General features: G+C 44.8%; 1 protein-coding gene across 3 annotated transcripts in view; it reads right to left on the reverse strand.

Moving 5' to 3' along the window:
- Positions 1–220: 220 nt before the first annotated feature.
- Positions 221–17,379, reverse strand: part of Pak3 (p21 (RAC1) activated kinase 3) — a 39,969-nt gene continuing 22,810 nt past the window's right edge. For all 3 annotated transcript variants that reach the window (XM_075696690.1, XM_075696689.1, XM_075696688.1), the window contains exon 9: positions 221–2,135. In XM_075696690.1, the coding sequence (XP_075552805.1) occupies positions 2,010–2,135 (126 nt within the window). In that variant the 3' untranslated portion in view covers positions 221–2,009. The remainder of the gene's footprint in view (positions 2,136–17,379) is intronic.

The raw sequence follows: 17,379 nt of genomic DNA on the forward strand, positions 1-17,379 counted from the left end.
GCAGAGATTCTAGAATGTAAACCAAGGCATACTGCCTCCTCCTAATGGCACCAGCATTCTATCGGCAAGAAAGCTCAAGCCCAGCATTGTACTAAAGCCCACTACTCTTACTTACACACTAACTTGTTAAATTTCAATATGCATGATTTTTTTCTTGGCCTCCCCGCTCAGTGATAAATGTTCAGAACAGGCTAACAAGGAAGTCATGCTGAGACTAGGATAAAAGAAAATTTTTATTTTTTTTACAAGGTATCAAAAATACACAATCAGATGTTACAAAATATTTCTCTCATCAAAATACTTATAATTGCATAGAAACGGCAAAGAATATTACGCAAGTGCTCACTGCACGCCAGCGAGTTTGACTAGAGTGTGACCTTTTTTCTTTCAAAGATGGCCTCCAAGAAACAACAGTTGAAGATCAACAGATAGGAATTGAAAAATACATAAAAAAGACTGCTCCACTGTGCGATATGTCACCATCAAGGTGGATGAGTTCACCACGACAAATTCCTTTTCGAATGATCAAACATAAGCTAAAACATTATACTGAATGCTTGCAGTAAGTCTTCAATGAGCTGACCGCATTAAAAATGGCAAAATAAAGTGCCAGACACCAGCTTGACATTACATATGGCAAGACAATGTAAGCTGGCCAAGCTGAAAGTGTGCTCCCTAATATGGGCAGACACAGTGCACTGTGCACCAGGTTGCATGCCCACTGCACACCAACTGGTATTTCATTCTAATCCAAATGTGCACAAACAGATGTAAACATACAAGAGTTCAGTACAACAAACATTATTGCTACTATCCTTCAGGAGTGACAGTGTTCTCACATAGACGCAGCATAACTGGCAGAATGAGCAAATAGCGTGCAAGAAAGGCTTCAATGTGTCTGGCTGATGTATGCGAGCCTGAGAAATGATTGCCAACTGTTGCATGCTCTGAAATGAATACACATTGAATATTATTAACAGTGCACAGCTGATACTCAGCTCTTGAACGATCACAGTAACCTTGTAAAGCTTGGCAGAATTGGAGGCACCGTGATGAAGTGTTAAGACAAAACTTACACAGCGAGGTTATAGCACAGGTTTGCCCTACTTTCAAGCACTGCTACTTAGGAAGGGTGATGGCTAGAGAAAGAGTTACACATTTTTGGTCATTAGGCACATGGAAAATCTGAACACGCATTGTAGAAGATGCTACTACAGCTGAAAGGAATGCACTCAGTGGCAGCAGACATTCCCGAGCTTGGAATTTCTCTTAAAGATAAAAAAACATGCCTTGTGCGGACATCAAGCACTACCAAATAAGTAATTCTGCTCATCCTTGATTAAAAACATCAGAAGAGAGACACAGAAGTTTCAAAGCTTTCTCACTGAGACAGCAGACCTTCAACACACCATAAAGCCCTGGAAAAGGATGGGCGTTAACATTAATCCTTGCACAGAGGACATCACCAGGATTGGCAAGCACTTCAAGAATGCATCAACTGCCACACACTCCTCAGCACTGTCAAACTCAAAACAATAGCTCCGCTTGCATTAAGTAGTACAGCTTTAATCAACATTGACAAATAAGTGAAACAAATCAACAATAAAAAAAAAGCATGAAATGTTGACATCAAAGTTATCAAGCCTCTCTCAATGAGCAAATGTTTGGCTTGGCAGTGGTTAACACTGCAGTTACAACCGTAAAATCTTAGCTGAATGAGGATCAAAAAAGGAATTGAAGAGAAGGAAGTCCCACACATTTGAGATGAGAAGCACAGACCTCTCTTGGAAATCTTGCATGTCTCACTGGATGTTGGAATCACGGATGAACACACTAAACACATCACACTCTTACGATACATAACTAAAACAGATTGGTGCTTCGCAATTATAAAATGGCCTCGGACCATGACATCCATGGGATTGTGGTTGTCATGTTAACCAGTCTGGAGATGTTGGTGTTCCAATGCATTGACCATAGGTCCAATGGCAAAAGTGCCCTGTTTAGAATCAAGCCTTGTTGAGCACTTTCTTGGCGGCTCGTATTAAAGGCACTATGGTTGAGAGTGAAGCTGCCTTCTGCAAGAATGAGTGCTCCAGCAACTCCTGTGCGTTGGCACGCTTCTCAACATCCACCTTCAAGAAGAAAAAATACAAGTATCGTTAACACACAAGAATCAGCATGACCAAAAGAATTCTCAGCAGTTTAATAGTTTAGCATGGAATGAGAAATACCATTACGTTTAAAACCATCTGCAACCGGAGTTCTCCCCACAGAAAGAGCAGTATAGTATTGACGCTGTTATTAACAGTCAGGTTCCCTACCCACATTTCTATGATAAATCGCACGCAACTTGACTGTGTGCACTGCCGGTTCAAGGAAGTGCATGGCATGCCAATGACCAGGCATGAGGTGCACGATGGGCACATTATAGGGAGTGTTTTGTTCACACAATCCACCCAGTGCACACCATTGTTTTCTTAAACACCAGTAAATCAGTCTGCTTGGTGGCTAAACTACAATGTATACAGTGAAGTTGACACACCATCATGCTCCACTAAATCAGCTCAGCAGCGAAGCTGGGGCGGCTTTTTATCTTCCTCTGCAGGTATAAACATAGTGCATACACAAACTAACATTCTTGCTAAGTGGCGGCGTGCAAATTGTAAAATTACACAGGTCTGAGTAGAGAGAACCTTAAACTTTTTGATTAAATCTCTAATATAAGTAGTAGTAGAATGAGCATGTGTCATACATATTCAAAAGCAACATATAAATTTCAATTTTTAATCTACACTAACAATCTTTTCAACTGTGTTCTTTCTTAATCAATAATGCTGTTTGCAGACGACTCTGTTCTTGACCGTAAAATTAGTAGTCCTTTCAGTACCCAAAAGCCCCGAGGCAACCTTAACCAGATAGTAACTGACCGGAGTTCCAATTGGCACACGCAACTTAACTGAACTAAATGTAAGGCTACGCACATATTTCATTCTAGCCCGGCCATGCATACATACTTTAACAGTGTTCCTTTACTTCCTACAAGTATCTCAACCTTCACATAAGTACTCTTGGCATGCGCTTGCTGACTGTGCAACTAATCATACGATAGCCGCATGCTAGGAAACTTACACCATAATTTTAGCTCTTCCTTCCTAAAATTAACTCTTTACACAACAGTGGTTCGTTAAAAAATTGGAGTACACCTCAGCCATTTGGGATCTATCTCATTCTTCACTAATTCTCCCTTTTGAAAGTGTACAAAACCACGCAGCATGCTTCATTTTGTCGAACTATTCTTGCTGTGCCAGTGTTTTATGAAACGAACCCTTAACCTACCCAACCATTCATAGTGCCACAAGTGTTTCTGTCTCTGCCTTTTGCACAAACTTTATTTCAGCCCCCTTTTAAAAGAACTCTTTTTAAAAGGAACCTGCTTAGCAGCACAACAGCAAAGCCACTATGCTACCACGGTGGGTGTTCCACAGAGAACACTCAAACATTATGCAAGGAACAATGGTTGCATTCATAATTCGTTCAAGTAGTGAAAATTGCAACAGTTATAAAAAAAGAAAAGTTGCAGTTTCGCCCAAAAGGCTACTAGATAGCTATACGAAGTAAGGATAGTGCAGTAAAACCTTGTTAAACCGTACCCACTTAAACAGTAGTTTCAATTTAAAAGTAGTAAAGTCAAATCCCCAACCCAGCGGCCATTGAACATAATGCGTTTTGTATCCGCAGAAACCGTACTAGCTTACTGTGTACGTATCGGTTAACACGTTGTGTTTCCACTTTTCGTCACGCAATCACGGCGGTGCATTGTCCCCGTCAGGTGGCCCGGCAGAATAACAAGCCTAAGAAATCAGAACAACGGCCTCCGAGCACTTTGTGCATTTGCACGTGAAGCCACATCAACATTAACATCGTTTGGCATCGTGGAAGACCATTGTGGCATCGTGGAAGCCAGGACTCTCGTCATGCCATAGCTCGGATAAAAACACCGGGTGCTCAACATAGAAGAAAAATCGGACATCGTTCGTGCTATCGAACATTGCACGAAGAAGTCGGCGCAGGCATGCGTCAGGGATCTACCACTTACTATGGTGTGTGGCATTTGGAATGCGAAGAACTTGCTCGGCAGCGCTGCTGCGTCCGCGAAAAGAAGTCGGTTACTTTTCGCCATCGTCGCCTCTGCTGTTGCTGAAGTATCGCCTAATGACAGTGATTAGGACGGCACGGAAAGTGACAGAACGGGCGATTCAGGCCCGAAAGTGGCAGAAGCTGTGCATTACATCAGCCTCATGAATGCAATCATCGCGATGAAAAAGGTGCCTAGCGATTTCTGCAGCGCTACCGCGCCCATGCATAGGGCATACGCAACGCCAACGAGGAATCTGTCGTGCAAGTATTTGCCAAGAAGGAGCAGGCTGAAAAGCTGGCTCACAGCTTCAGTAAGTTTGAGGTCGCTGTCATCGCTGCTAGGCTGCCTCGACATCAAACGAAAATAAGACTTTTGTCGCGCGAAGTGAATAAATACTGCATGTTTTTGCCCTTTGATTGCACTCTCTCTCAGTTCCGTTTCTGAATGGTAAGTGGGCAATCTTATGCTATTTCAGTTAAGCAGTACTAACGTTTAGGACACTTTTCCCGAGCTCCGCCAACTTAGTTTTAACAAGGTTTCACTGTAGCTTTAACAGCCATATAAACATGTAAACATTTGCTTATAACTAAATTAAAGGGACACTAAAGGAAAATACTAAGTCAACATGGACTGTTTAAATCATCATCAGCAGCAGCAGCAGCAGCAGGAGCAGCCTGTTTTATGTCCACTGCAGGACGAAGGCCTCTCCCTGCGATCTCCAATTACCATTGTCATGCACCAACCGATTCCAACTAGCACCCACGAATTTCCTAATTTCATCTTTCCACCTAGTCTTCTGTCGCCCTCGATTGCGTTTCCCTTCTCTTGGTGCCCGTTCTGTAACCCTAATGGTCCAACGGTTATCTAACCTGCGCATTACATGACCTGCCCAGCTCCATTTTTTTTTCTCTTGATGTCAATAAGAATATTGGCTATACCTGTTTGCTCTCTGATCCAAACCGCTCTTTTTCTGTGTCTTAACGTTGTGCCTAGCAATCTTCATTCCATCACTCTTTGCGAGGTCCTTAACTTGTTCTCAGGCTTCTTTGTCAGTCTCCAAGCCTCTGCCCCATATGTCAGCACTGATAAAATGCACTGATTGTACACCTTCCTTTTCAATGACAATGGTAAGCTTCCTGTCAGGAGCTGACAATGTCTGCCGTATGTGATTTTTATTATTCTACGAATTTCCTTCTCACGATCAGGGTTCCCTGTGATTAATTGACCTAGGTAAATGCACTCCTTCACAGACTACAGAGGCTGACTGGCGATCTTGAACTCTTGTTCCCTTGCCTGGCTATTCATCGTTATCTTTGTCTTCTGCATATTAATCTCCAGCCCCACTCTTACACTCTCTCTGTTAAGGTCCTCATTCATTTGTTGTAACTCGTCTGCAGTGTTGCTGAATAGAACAATGTCATCGGCAAATCGAATGTTGCTGAGGTAGTCACCGTCGATCCTTACTCCCAAACCTTCCCAGTTTAATAGCTTGAATATTTCTTCCAAGCACGCAGTGAATAGCACTGCAGAGATTGTGTGTCCTTGTCTGATTTCTTTCTTTATAGGTATCTTCCTGCTTTTCTTGTGTAGAATTAAGGTAGCTGTAGAACCTCTATAGATATTTTCCAAGGTATTTACGTAAGCGTTCTGTACTCCTTGACTACGTAATGCCTCTATGACTGCTGGTATCTCTACTGAATCATATGCCTTTTCGTAGTCTATGAAAGCCATATAGAGAGGCTTACTGTACTCTGCCGATTTCTCAATAACCTGATTAATGACATGAATGTGATCCATTGTAGAGTATCCCTTCCTGAAGCCAACCTGTTCCCTTGGTTGACTAAAGTCCAGTGTTGCCCTTATTCTATTGGAGATTATTTTGGTAAATATTTCATATAATACTGAGAGTTAGCTAATGGGCCTATAATTTTTCAATTCTTTAATGTCTCTGTTTTTGTGGATTAGTATAATGTTTGGATTCTTCTAGTTTTCTGGGACCTTTGCAGTCGATAGACACTTCGTATAAAGAGCCGCCAGTTTTCCAAGCATTATGTCTCCTCCATCTTTGATTAAATCAACTGTTATTCCATCTCCTCCCGCCACTCTTCCTCCTTTCATGTCTTGCAAGGCCATTCTGACCTCATCGCTAGTTATAGGAGTTTCTGTATCCTGTTCATTACGGTTTCCAATTGAGGTATCCTGACTCCTCGGGGTGCTGTACAGGTCAGTATAGAATTCTTCCGCTGCTTTTACTATATCTTCGAGATTGCTGATGATATTACCCTGCTTATCTTTTAGTGCATACATCTTGATTTGTCCTATGCCAAAGTTTCTTTCTCACTGCTTTCAGGCTGCATCCATGTTTTACATCTTCTTTAGTCTTTCTCACGTTATAGTTTCGAATATCGCTTATTTTCGCCTTGTTGATCAGTTTTGACAGTTCCGCGAATTCTATCTTATCTCTTGAGTTGGACACTTTCATTTTTTGTCGTTTCTTTATTAGGTCCTTTGTTACTTGGGAGAGCTTGCCTACTGGTTGCCTTGGTGCCTTGCCTCTAAATTCAATTGCTGCCTCTGAAGCCAGCCTCGTTACGGTTTCATTCATTACCTCTATGTCATCATCATCATCTCTCTGTTCTAAGGCTGCATATTTGTTTGCAGCAAGTACCAGCCTAAGTTTGTCTGCTTTTACCCTTACTGCCTCTAAGTTGACCTATTTTTTCTTGAGCAATTTTACTCTTTCTCTGTTCAAATTAAGGTGAATCCTGGACCTCACTAACCTACGATCACTGCACTTTATCCTACCTATCACTTCTACATCCTGCGCTATGCTGGGATCAGCAGAAAGTATGAAGTCAATTTGATTTCTTGTTTCACCATTACGGCTTTTCCAAGTCCACTTGGAAAAGCCACTTTCTGTTGCTTTCTGTTTCAGATACTTTCTGTTGCTATGCTTCTTGAAAAAAATTATTCTCAGCTTATTCCTTTCTGTGAATTCTACTAACATCTCTCCACTAGCGTTTCTAGAATCGACACCATAGTTTCCAACTGCCTGGTCATCCGCCTGCTTTTTCCCCTCTTTTGCATTGAAGTTGCCCATTACTACAGTATACTGAGTTTGCACTTTTCTCATCGCTAATTCAACATCTTCATAAAACTGATCTACTTCCTCATCATCGTGACTGGATGTTGGAGCATAGGCTTGTACTACCTTTAATCTATACCTCTTGTTAAGTTTGATTACGACTACAGCTAGCCTCTCATTAATGCTGTAGAATTTGTCAATGTTGCCCGCTATGTCCTTATGGATTAGGAATCCTACCCCGCATGCTTCTTACCTAGAAGACCTCTATAGCAGAGGACATGTCTGTTATTCAGCAATTTATAGCCTCATCAGTTCTTCTAATCTCACTAAGGCCGATTATATCCCAAAGAATGTCTGATAATTCCTCAAAGAGTCCTGCTAAGCTAGCCTCACTCGAGAGGGTTCGGGTGTTAAACATTGCAAGGGTCAGTTTGCATTGGCGGCCTGTCCGGATCCAGAAATTCTTAGCACCCTCTGCTGCGTTACAGGTCTGACCGCCGCCTTGGTCAGGTGCTCCATAGCTGCTGGGGACTGAGGGCCATTGGGTAATTGAGTGAGCCATGTGATGATGATGATGATGTTTGATGTTTAATGGCGCAAGGGCCAGGTGTGGCCAAAGAGCGCCATGCTATTGTTAATCAGTTCGTACTGGATAGATGGGTTCTGTGATCTTAATGTGCCGTGGCTGTAAAGGGGCCTAAAAGAGATGATCCAAATTCCATAAAATGTACGAGTAATAAAATTATGGGAGTGACTATTGAAGTGTACTATGAACATTGGAAGGCACTGAGAAAAAATGATGCAATATATAAAATACGTGAGGTGCTAAAATGTCTAGAGCACATCTGCCTCACCAGAGCCTTTGAAAGCCAAGGACCTAGAGGCATGTGCTATGCAAAGAACACTATCGTAGATGTATCCTCTGGAAAGAGGATGCACTACGGAATAATGGGGCTTGTCACGTGTAGCACAACATCTTTCAAGTAAGCGAGGACTGCTTTGGTCTTGAAAAGCGGTTCTACACCAAGAAACATGGCCGGATGCAGGGGGACATGATGGCTGTATGCAAAAGGAAAATGTTTCTTCCTGTCTCTTTCGGCTTCCCGGCACTCCAGGAAGACGTGGAGGACCGAAAGCTTGTCGCCGCATCTACCACATGTTGGAGGCTCGTTACCGGTGAGGAGAAAGTTATGACTGCCGAACGTGTGTCCTATTCTTAGTCTAGTGAACAGGACGTCTGTTCTTCGTGTTTTCGTTGTTGGGTGCCAGAAACCTAACTTAGGCTTAATTACGTGAAGCTTATTACTCGTTTCTGCGTCCCACAAGCGTTGCCAGTGGCTTCGTAGTTTGTTTCTGAGGAAAGGCTTCATGTCTGTGGCAGGGACTGCAGCAGAACGAGTACCCTGCGATGCCATTGATTTGGCCATCTCATCAGCAAGCACATTTCCCTCGATTCCTCTATGGCCTGGAACCCAGCATATTACTACATGTCTGTGTGATGAGTAGATGTTACATAAGTGTGTGTAGAGTTCATTAAAGACAGGATTTGTATGCTTTTGTAACGAAATGAGTGCTTTTACAAGACTTAACGAGTCTGTGAATATGATGGCTTTGTCAAGTTTCAGTGTCTTTATATGTTTTACTGCAGACAACACTGCGTAGGCTTCTGCAGTGAAGATACTTGTTAGGGGATTCAACACGTCAGATTCAGATAGAGAGTGACCAACAGCAGCGTAGGATACGCCAGCATGGGATTTGGACGCATCTGTGTAAAATTCGTAGCAGGAGTACTTCGATTGAAGCTCTCGGAAATGCATGGCAATTTCAAGCTCAGGAGTGTGCTTCGAGACCTCTACAAAGGATGTGTCATATTCTATCACCTGCCACTCCCAGGGCGGTAATAGATTAGCAGAAGCCATTAGGCGATGTTCGAGTATTGGGACATCCATTTCTTCACTAAGTTCTCTTACACGTAGCGATAAAGGAAGTCTCATAAAGGGTCTGTTACGGAAAAGTGTTTCGCATGTTAAGTCGTTTACTGTCGTGAAACACGGATGTTCCTCGTTAGAGCGCACTTTAAGAAGGTAGGTGAAGCTGATGTATGTTCTCTGAAAATGTAGTGACCACTCGTCTGACTCTGCATATAGACTTTCGACGGGGCTTGTTCTAAATGCGCCAGTGGCGAGGCGGATACCCAGATGATGAACAGGGTCTAACATCTTTAGCGCGCTTGGTGCGGCGGAGTGATAAACCACGGCACCATAGTCCAGTCGTGATCGAACTAGGCTCCTATAAAGATTCAATAAACACTTTCTGTCGCTACCCCATGTTGTATGGGATAGGATTTTAAGTAAGTTTATTGTTTTAAGACATTTTGCTTTAATATATTTTATGTGTGGGATGAATGTAAGCCTGGAGTCAAGTATAACGCCTAGGAATTTGTGTTCCTTGTTTACGGGTATACGTTGCCCATACATTTCAACAGTGGGATCTGCAGCAAGCCCTTTTTTCCTGGTGAAAAGAACGCAAGAGCTTTTGTTGGGGTTCACTTTGAACCCGTTTTCGTCTGCCCACTTGGAGACTTTGTTTAAGCACTGTTGTACCTGCCTCTCACAGACTGTTAGGTTGCAAGATTTGAAACCTACTTGTATGTCGTCTACGTAGACGGAATAAAAAATAAATAAGGGTAATGTTTTACGAAGTGTGTTCATTTTAACTACAAAGAGCGTGCAGCTCAGTACGCCTCCCTGGGGTACCCCAGTTTCCTGTATGAATACACGCGACAGCGCATTACCTATTTTCACTCGGAATGTACGGTTTTGCAGGTAGCTTTCTATAATGTTTAACATAGTGCCGCGGATCCCCAGCGTCGATAGGTCACGAAGGATGCCATAGCGCCAAGTTGTATCGTACGCCTTTTCCATGTCGAGAAACACGGATAAGAAGGACTGTTTATGCACGAAGGCGTCGCGAATGTTTGCTTCCATGTGCACTAGATGGTCGGTTGTAGATCGTCCTTCTCTATAACCACACTGATACGGATCAAGAAATTTATTTAATTCAAGGAAGTGTAAAAGTCGACGGTTTATCATTTTTTCAAAAAGTTTGCATATACAACTTGTGAGGGCAATTGGGCGATAACTTGTTACTAATGTGGGGTCTTTGCCCTGTTTAAGAATCGGAACGACCAACGCTTCTTTCCATGCGGTAGGGAGGTATCCTGCAGCCCATACTGCGTTAAAAAGTGCTAGCAGAGTAATTTGAGTACCACTGGGAAGGTGTTTAATCATGTCGTACATGATCCTGTCCGGTCCAGGTGCGGAGCTCTGACATGCAGTCAGGGAGGCTCTTAACTCGGCGATGTTAAAAGGCGCGTTGAAGGGTTCGTTATGTCTGCATTTGCGGTCGATAGCCTTGTGTTCTGCTACTTGTTTGTGTTTTAGGAACGCCTTGGAGTAATGTTTAGAACTGGAAACATATTGGAAGTGTTCGCCAAGGGCGTCAGCTTGGTCTTCCAAGCGGTTTGCTTCGCTGTTTACTAGGGGCAACGGATAAATTTCTTGCCCCTTAAGCCTTTTCAGCCCATCCCATACTTTAGATTCTTGAGTATATGAATTTATACCCGATAGAAACCTCTGCCAGCTTGCCCTCTTTGCCAGTCGTCGCGTCCTTCTTCCCTGCGATTTAACCTGTTTAAATTCTATTAGATTTTCTGCTGTAGGACTTTCGCGTAGTTTGCTCCAAGCTTTATTTTGTCGCTTCCTCGCCTCTCTACAATCGTCATTCCACCAAGGGACCCGTCTTTTGGATGAAGTGCCTCTTGTTTGAGGAATGAACTTTTCAGCGGCGTCAATGATAAAAGCGGTGAAGTATGAAACAGCATGATCTATAGTAAAATTATCTATAAAATCCCGTGATATGTGGGTGGATTCTCTAAAACATTCCCAGTCAGCAGAGGCCAGTTTCCAGCGAGGGAAGTGTGAATGCAAGTCATGTTTGTTTACGAAGTTAAGCGTTACTGGGAAGTGATCACTTCCGAATGGGTTTTTAATTACATGCCATTCTAAGTCAGGAAAGATGGAAGCGGATCCGATCGCCAGGTCTATTGATGAGTACGAGTTATGATGAATATTATAATACGTTGCTTCTTTCTTATTAAAGAGACACGCACTGGTGGTTAAAAGGAAATTTTCAATGAGTCGACCTCTCGCGTCGCATCGCGAGTCTCCCCACATTGTGTTATGAGCGTTAAAATCTCCCACGAGTATATAGGGCTCGGGGAGCTGGTCAATGAGCTTATAAAAGTCTGTTTTTTCGAGACGCTGGTTCGGAGGTATATAAATGGAACACACTGTTACTATATTATTAAAAAGAATGGCCTGAACAGACACTGCCTCAAGGGGCGTGTTAAGGGCGACGGGTCGGCAAGCTACCGCCCTGTCGGCTATTATTGCTACACCGCCGGAGGCATTAGCCTCCTCACGGTCTTTGCGGAAGATGGTGTAGTTTCGAAGAAAATTTCTATTGGTAGGTTTGAGGTGTGTCTCTTGAACACACAGCAGCTTCGGATTATGTTTGTGTATTATTTCTCTAATGTCGTCGAGGTTATGTAGAAGTCCTCGTACATTCCACTGTAGTATTTGTGTTTCCATTTTATTAAATAAGTTTGGTGCTGTGTGTTTAAGAAACGGATTAGTTCACAGGCGCTTTGAAGGCGCCGTGACGGGAGTTTTATCTCTTTTGGAGCGATCGAGAGGGCCTCGCCGCTCCTTAGGCGCTGGTGGCGCCGTGTGGCTGGTGGTTGTGTCCATCGCCTCTTGCGAGGTGCTGGACGGGCGCTCTTCCGAGCGCTTTGTTTGGCGTGAAGGCCTCGGCATGTTGGACGAGGCCTTCGAGGTCACCTGCCCAGAGGTAGATGGCCCCGTCTGCTGGGTTGGCGTAGCAGCACTAGCTGCATCCGCCGGGGGGGCGGATGGCGTCGCTGCCGCCTCACTGGGTGTGGGTCGGACAGCCGCCGGAGACCGTTGTGGCGCTGCCCCCTGACGCGCCACATCGGCAAATGTGTTTTTGGGCAGGTAAGATACCCGCCTGCGTGCCTCCTTGAAAGATATGTTTTCTTTGACTTTGATTGTCACAATTTCTTTCTCTTTTTTCCAAGACTGGCACGACCGCGAGTATGCGGCGTGCTCCCCTTCACAGTTTGCACAATGGAGAGTGTTCTCACAAGCTTCAGAAGTATGTTCGTGGGCACTGCACTTCGCACAGGTTTGACGGCCTCGGCAGCTTTGCGAACTGTGGCCGAACCTTTGGCACTTAAAGCATCTAAGAGGATTTGGCACATATGGCCTAACACGGAGCTTGATGTACCCGGCCTCTACAGACTTGGGCAGAATACTTGAGCCGAATGTGAGTATAAGGTGTTTGGTCTTGATTTCTTTGCTGTCACGCCTGATCTTAATTCTTTTAACATTGATAACATTCTGGTCACTGAAGCCCTCCAAGAGTTCATCCTCAGTGAGCTCCAGCAAGTCATCGTCCGAGACAACACCGCGGCTGGTGTTCATCGTACGGTGCGGGGTTGCAATTACTTGGGTTTCCCCAAACGACACTAGTTTTGTCAATTTCTCATATTGTTTCTGATCGCGGAGCTCCAAGAGGAGATCACCGCTTGCCATCCTCGACGCCTTATAACCTGGACCAAAGACTTCAGTCAATGTCTTAGAAACAAAGGAATGGTGAGATAGTTCGCACTGGTTTAGCTGGTTTTTCAGAGTGGATCACGTGAAAACGAGGGAAGGATTCTTTTTGCCGACCAAAAAACTGGAATACATCATCGGTGCGCCCTCTTTTCTGAGGGCGATCAGGAAGCGGAGGGAAAGAGGTTGCCATAAAGGGATTGAATTTTCGGCAATAACGCCAGCCACCCACCGGGGAGTCCTACAAGGGGACGCTACAGGGACTGTAAGAACAGGTCCTGCAAACGCCAGCTGTACGTTATCACTATAACTAAATATGAGATAACCTAGGTTGGTTATTCACACAAGGTTAACCCTTGCTGCCTGGAAAATTGGAAGTGAGAGGAAGTTAGGAGAAGACAGGAAAGATGGAAAGTGAGAGAAAGACGAAGGTTGGAAGGAGAGCGAGAGACAGGAAAAGGCAACTACCGATTTCCCCCGGGTGGGTCAGTCCGGGGGTGCCGTCTACGTGAAGCAGAGGCCAAAGAGGTGTGTTGCCTCCGCCGGGGGGCCTTAAAGGTCCTAACACCCGGCATCGGCTCAACCTCCAGGATCCCCCTTTCCCCGGACACGGCTAAGCCGCGCACGGCTACACGCGGGAGGGTCCAACCCTCGTGTGCTCGGGTACGTGGTGTCGCAACACACCAAACGCCTGCTTACGCAGACGCCCCTGCGGGGAGTGAGCCATGTGGGAGGGGGTGGCCGAATACTGCACCATGGTGAGGGAGTGTCTTGTTGAAGCTTAGTCAGCTCTCCTAATTTGGTTGTACCTGGATTAGTATAACCCCACTCGCTCTTGGCATCTTTTGACGGTGACAGGCATCACTCCAAGCCTGTAGAAGTTGTGCATTGGAGGAGGTGAATTTCAAGCTCACCATCGTTAAAAAAAAATGGAAACCTTTTATAGCAGGATTCAAACTTCCGACTATGGCAACCGAGCATTCGACATAGCTCAGTCAGATAATCCCACAGGCGGCGAGGCTACCTTATCGCTGACAAGTACAGCCCCAAGGGCCCTACGTGCCTAAAGAGGTCCCTGATTTGTCCATGATAGATGCCTTTAGCTGATTGTGATGGGTAACTCAATATAGAGCTATTTCTAAACAGTTCTGGCCTCTTAGTTACGGAATTGCATGTGCACAGTCGGCCGTGAACCCAGCTAGGTACAAGGCGTCTCGGCCGCCTTTGGCAGCATTTAGAACATGGAGGGGTAAGATAATGGTGGAAAACTGGTCGCTGCTCTCACCGGAAAGGCGACTAGACACGGGGCACCTCCATCTCGCACTCCCTTGAAGGCATTTATAGTATGGTCGCCTCAAACAAAACGTGAGTAGAGATAACACATAGCTCACAGGTTCACTTGCTTCTAGCTGTGCAATTGTCTAGGCTTCGTTTTGGTTGGCTGTAGCACTGGCATTGCAGCAAAGAGTATTCATTTCTCCATGGAGAGAAGGCTCTAACCAGGGGTGCTATCCTGGAAATTGTATAATCACACCATATTGTCAGGCTGCCGTTGTGGCATTTTTGAACCAATCAGAGATACCATAGCAGCACTCCAGGCCAATCAGAGCTGACCATATGACAAATTCAGCAATATGGCATAATTTAGAAATGTTCAGAAATAGCGCACGCTGGGAAACTACAGCACGGCCGTTTATTCATTTGACGGCACAGGACCAAAGATGGGGCCAAGATTATTATGAGGAGAGAAAACATCCTAATTTTGATGAGTGAAGACAGGGATGCACCTATTATGTGAGTGTGTTCATTGTGCAGTAAATGCGGGATAAAAAATTTCTTCAATCAATCAATAAAGTATACACATCTAACATAAGAACCATCAAAGAAGAGTCAACAAGCACAACAGACTGTTAAAATACCATTCCACAAACCTCGCAATCCTTCTTTCATGCCAAGAAAAGATTTAGTTTACGAGAAAATTGCATCTGAAGGGTCCGAATACCCTTTTCAAAATTCAGATCTCCCGCCATCTAACCGGGGCAGCAGTGACATTGCATACCCCTTCACCACCCTTTGCTGCCGTTGGCGAGTAAAATGGCGCCTGACAAACGGCGGTATCGAGCCAAGACAGAAGAAGCCTCTTGAAAGACAGAGCAGTTGATTCGCCGCTGCAGCTGTTTTTGGTCAAGTGGCATAGACCGTCTGGGCATCTCGCGACAGCACATGGAAGTTGAATTCTCTGTTACTTGCAGTTATGAGTTACGTGAGCCAGCAAAACCAGCACGGCACTATGCGATAACGAAACTACTGAAACACAAAAGCATGGGCAGCAGCACGGAGTCAAGCAAAAATGAAACCTTTAGGCCGCCCGCATTGTTGTCAAGGGTAATTTCAATGAGTTCTTTCTTCTAAAAGTGAAATAGAACTGGACACGTAGCATTTTATTTTGTCTTATAATACAAGTATGTTTTTTGCAACACGTTTGAGTACTAGCGACAGAATTTAACTGAGGAGTGCTTTTGTCATCAGGCATGTACTTGAATGTGCCGGGGGAGTCTCTAATCATGTCTTGCATTTACCTCAATTTCTTTATTGTTAAGACTCTGTTCGCTATAATATTGACGCCTTAGAGATTCTCAAGCACTAATCTATCACTTTAGCTTGACTTAATAGAGAGTTTTAGAATAGGGGCCCCAATAGTTTGGGGCCCCAATAGTTTGGGGCCCCAATAGTTTGGGGCCCCAAAGAGCTTTGCGGGTGTTAGCGTTGGAGCACGCAGGAGTTAAGAGCTTTAGAATAGGGCTTTGTGTCTGCAGATAGTGTCTTGTGCTGACAGCGCCACTACGGCATCAAAGAAAAGCTATTAGAAATAATTAAATAAAATGTACCATTTTATGATAGGAATGGTAATTTCGACTTGCTTGTATTCGCGTTTAATTACAATTTAGAGGTTATTCCACAAGCAGCAAACAATTAGTTGCATATACTTTTTAACAAACCAACTTTATGTGCCTTCACCAGCCAAGCTTAGCCGTGTTAGGCCTATGAGCCATAATATCCACAATCGAATTTGCAATCAGCGGCGTCTAATGAATCCATCTTCATAGCACACACTAGTTGATAGAAAGTGACAACCGTAGTCACTTCTAGCTTGCGAACTTCACGCATTACCAAGAATCAAACCAAGTTTGGTGCTAGGTTAGAGGCATCGCTTTGATGGGTGCCGCCATGTTTGCTGACGCTAAGCTTTTGGGGCCTCTATTTGGGCTCCCACTAAGTCGGTGAAATGGCGCTCCCAACGCAAAACCCGAACGCAGTTTGCGTCTCGCCCATGCACCATGGCTTCGACGCTATTTCTTTGGGGCCCCAAAACTCTCTAATACAGTCGACTGAATTTTCGGAGGCCCAAATTTTCGGACATGCCTGATATTTCGGATGCCTTCGCGGCACCGCCACGAGCCCCATAGAATCAATGTATCAGGACATCTCAAGTTTTGGACGCTCGAACCCGCCACCGTCCAATTTTCCGGACTTTTTGACGCGACGAAGGTTCTTTGGCTCCTTGCACAGGAAATCGACTTGCAGCCGAAGCATATCACAGCTTTGAACCACAACTAGCCAAATCTAGCCGTCACACATCGACTTGGTCTGGCCACGCTGGCTCTGTTCATCGCTGCACTTCCACTTCCGCCTCCGGCGGAGTTTCCGGAGCGGTGCCATTTCATTTGTTTGCGTAGGCCACGTTTAAGATGGTTTTGGCTAGTGCGGTGTGTGGTTGCGCTGTTGTGTCAAGTGTGCTCTGCGGCGCTGGGCCTAGGTGCTTCGACGCTCGTCTGCGAACTCCACTGTTCGCAACTTGAGGATTTCGCTTGCCTTCAATGGCCCCCACTCCGCCTTCGATGGCCCCCACTCCGTCTTCGTCGTCATCGCCGATGGGATCGAAGCGCGGAAAGCAGTACCATCGGTTAACGATGGAGAAGAAAGCCGCCATTATTAAGCTAGTCGTGAGCGGCCCATCGCAGGCTGACGTGAGCAAGGAGTTCAGCATGGAGCAAGGAGTCAGGTTGTGGGGGATCGAGAAGACTCCGATGTTGAAAATGAGGAGCTAATGCCTGCGCCGCGTACAAGCGCCGAGTTGACGCGAGCGCTGTTGACGTATCGGTGTACAGTGCTGACATGACCCTAGCTCAGATCGAGGTGAATATGATCACATGCAACCGGAACACCATCAAAACAACAATCAACAAGTTCAAGCCACTGCAGCAATAAAACCGGCTGCCCGACGATGCACATGTACATAATAAACCAGCAGTCGGCTGCATACAGAGTTTATGAATACGTTTTTTTATAGCCACTTCTCTGATGCCTTGGCAGGGTTTCATAAACCTGGTACTTCGTCCTTTACCTCTATATCCGAGAAAAAAATTTAAAAAGTGCGTTTTTTCCATGCATTCATT

This window comes from Dermacentor variabilis, chromosome 6, assembly GCF_050947875.1.
Source record: "Dermacentor variabilis isolate Ectoservices chromosome 6, ASM5094787v1, whole genome shotgun sequence".
Classification (NCBI taxonomy): domain Eukaryota; kingdom Metazoa; phylum Arthropoda; class Arachnida; order Ixodida; family Ixodidae; genus Dermacentor; species Dermacentor variabilis.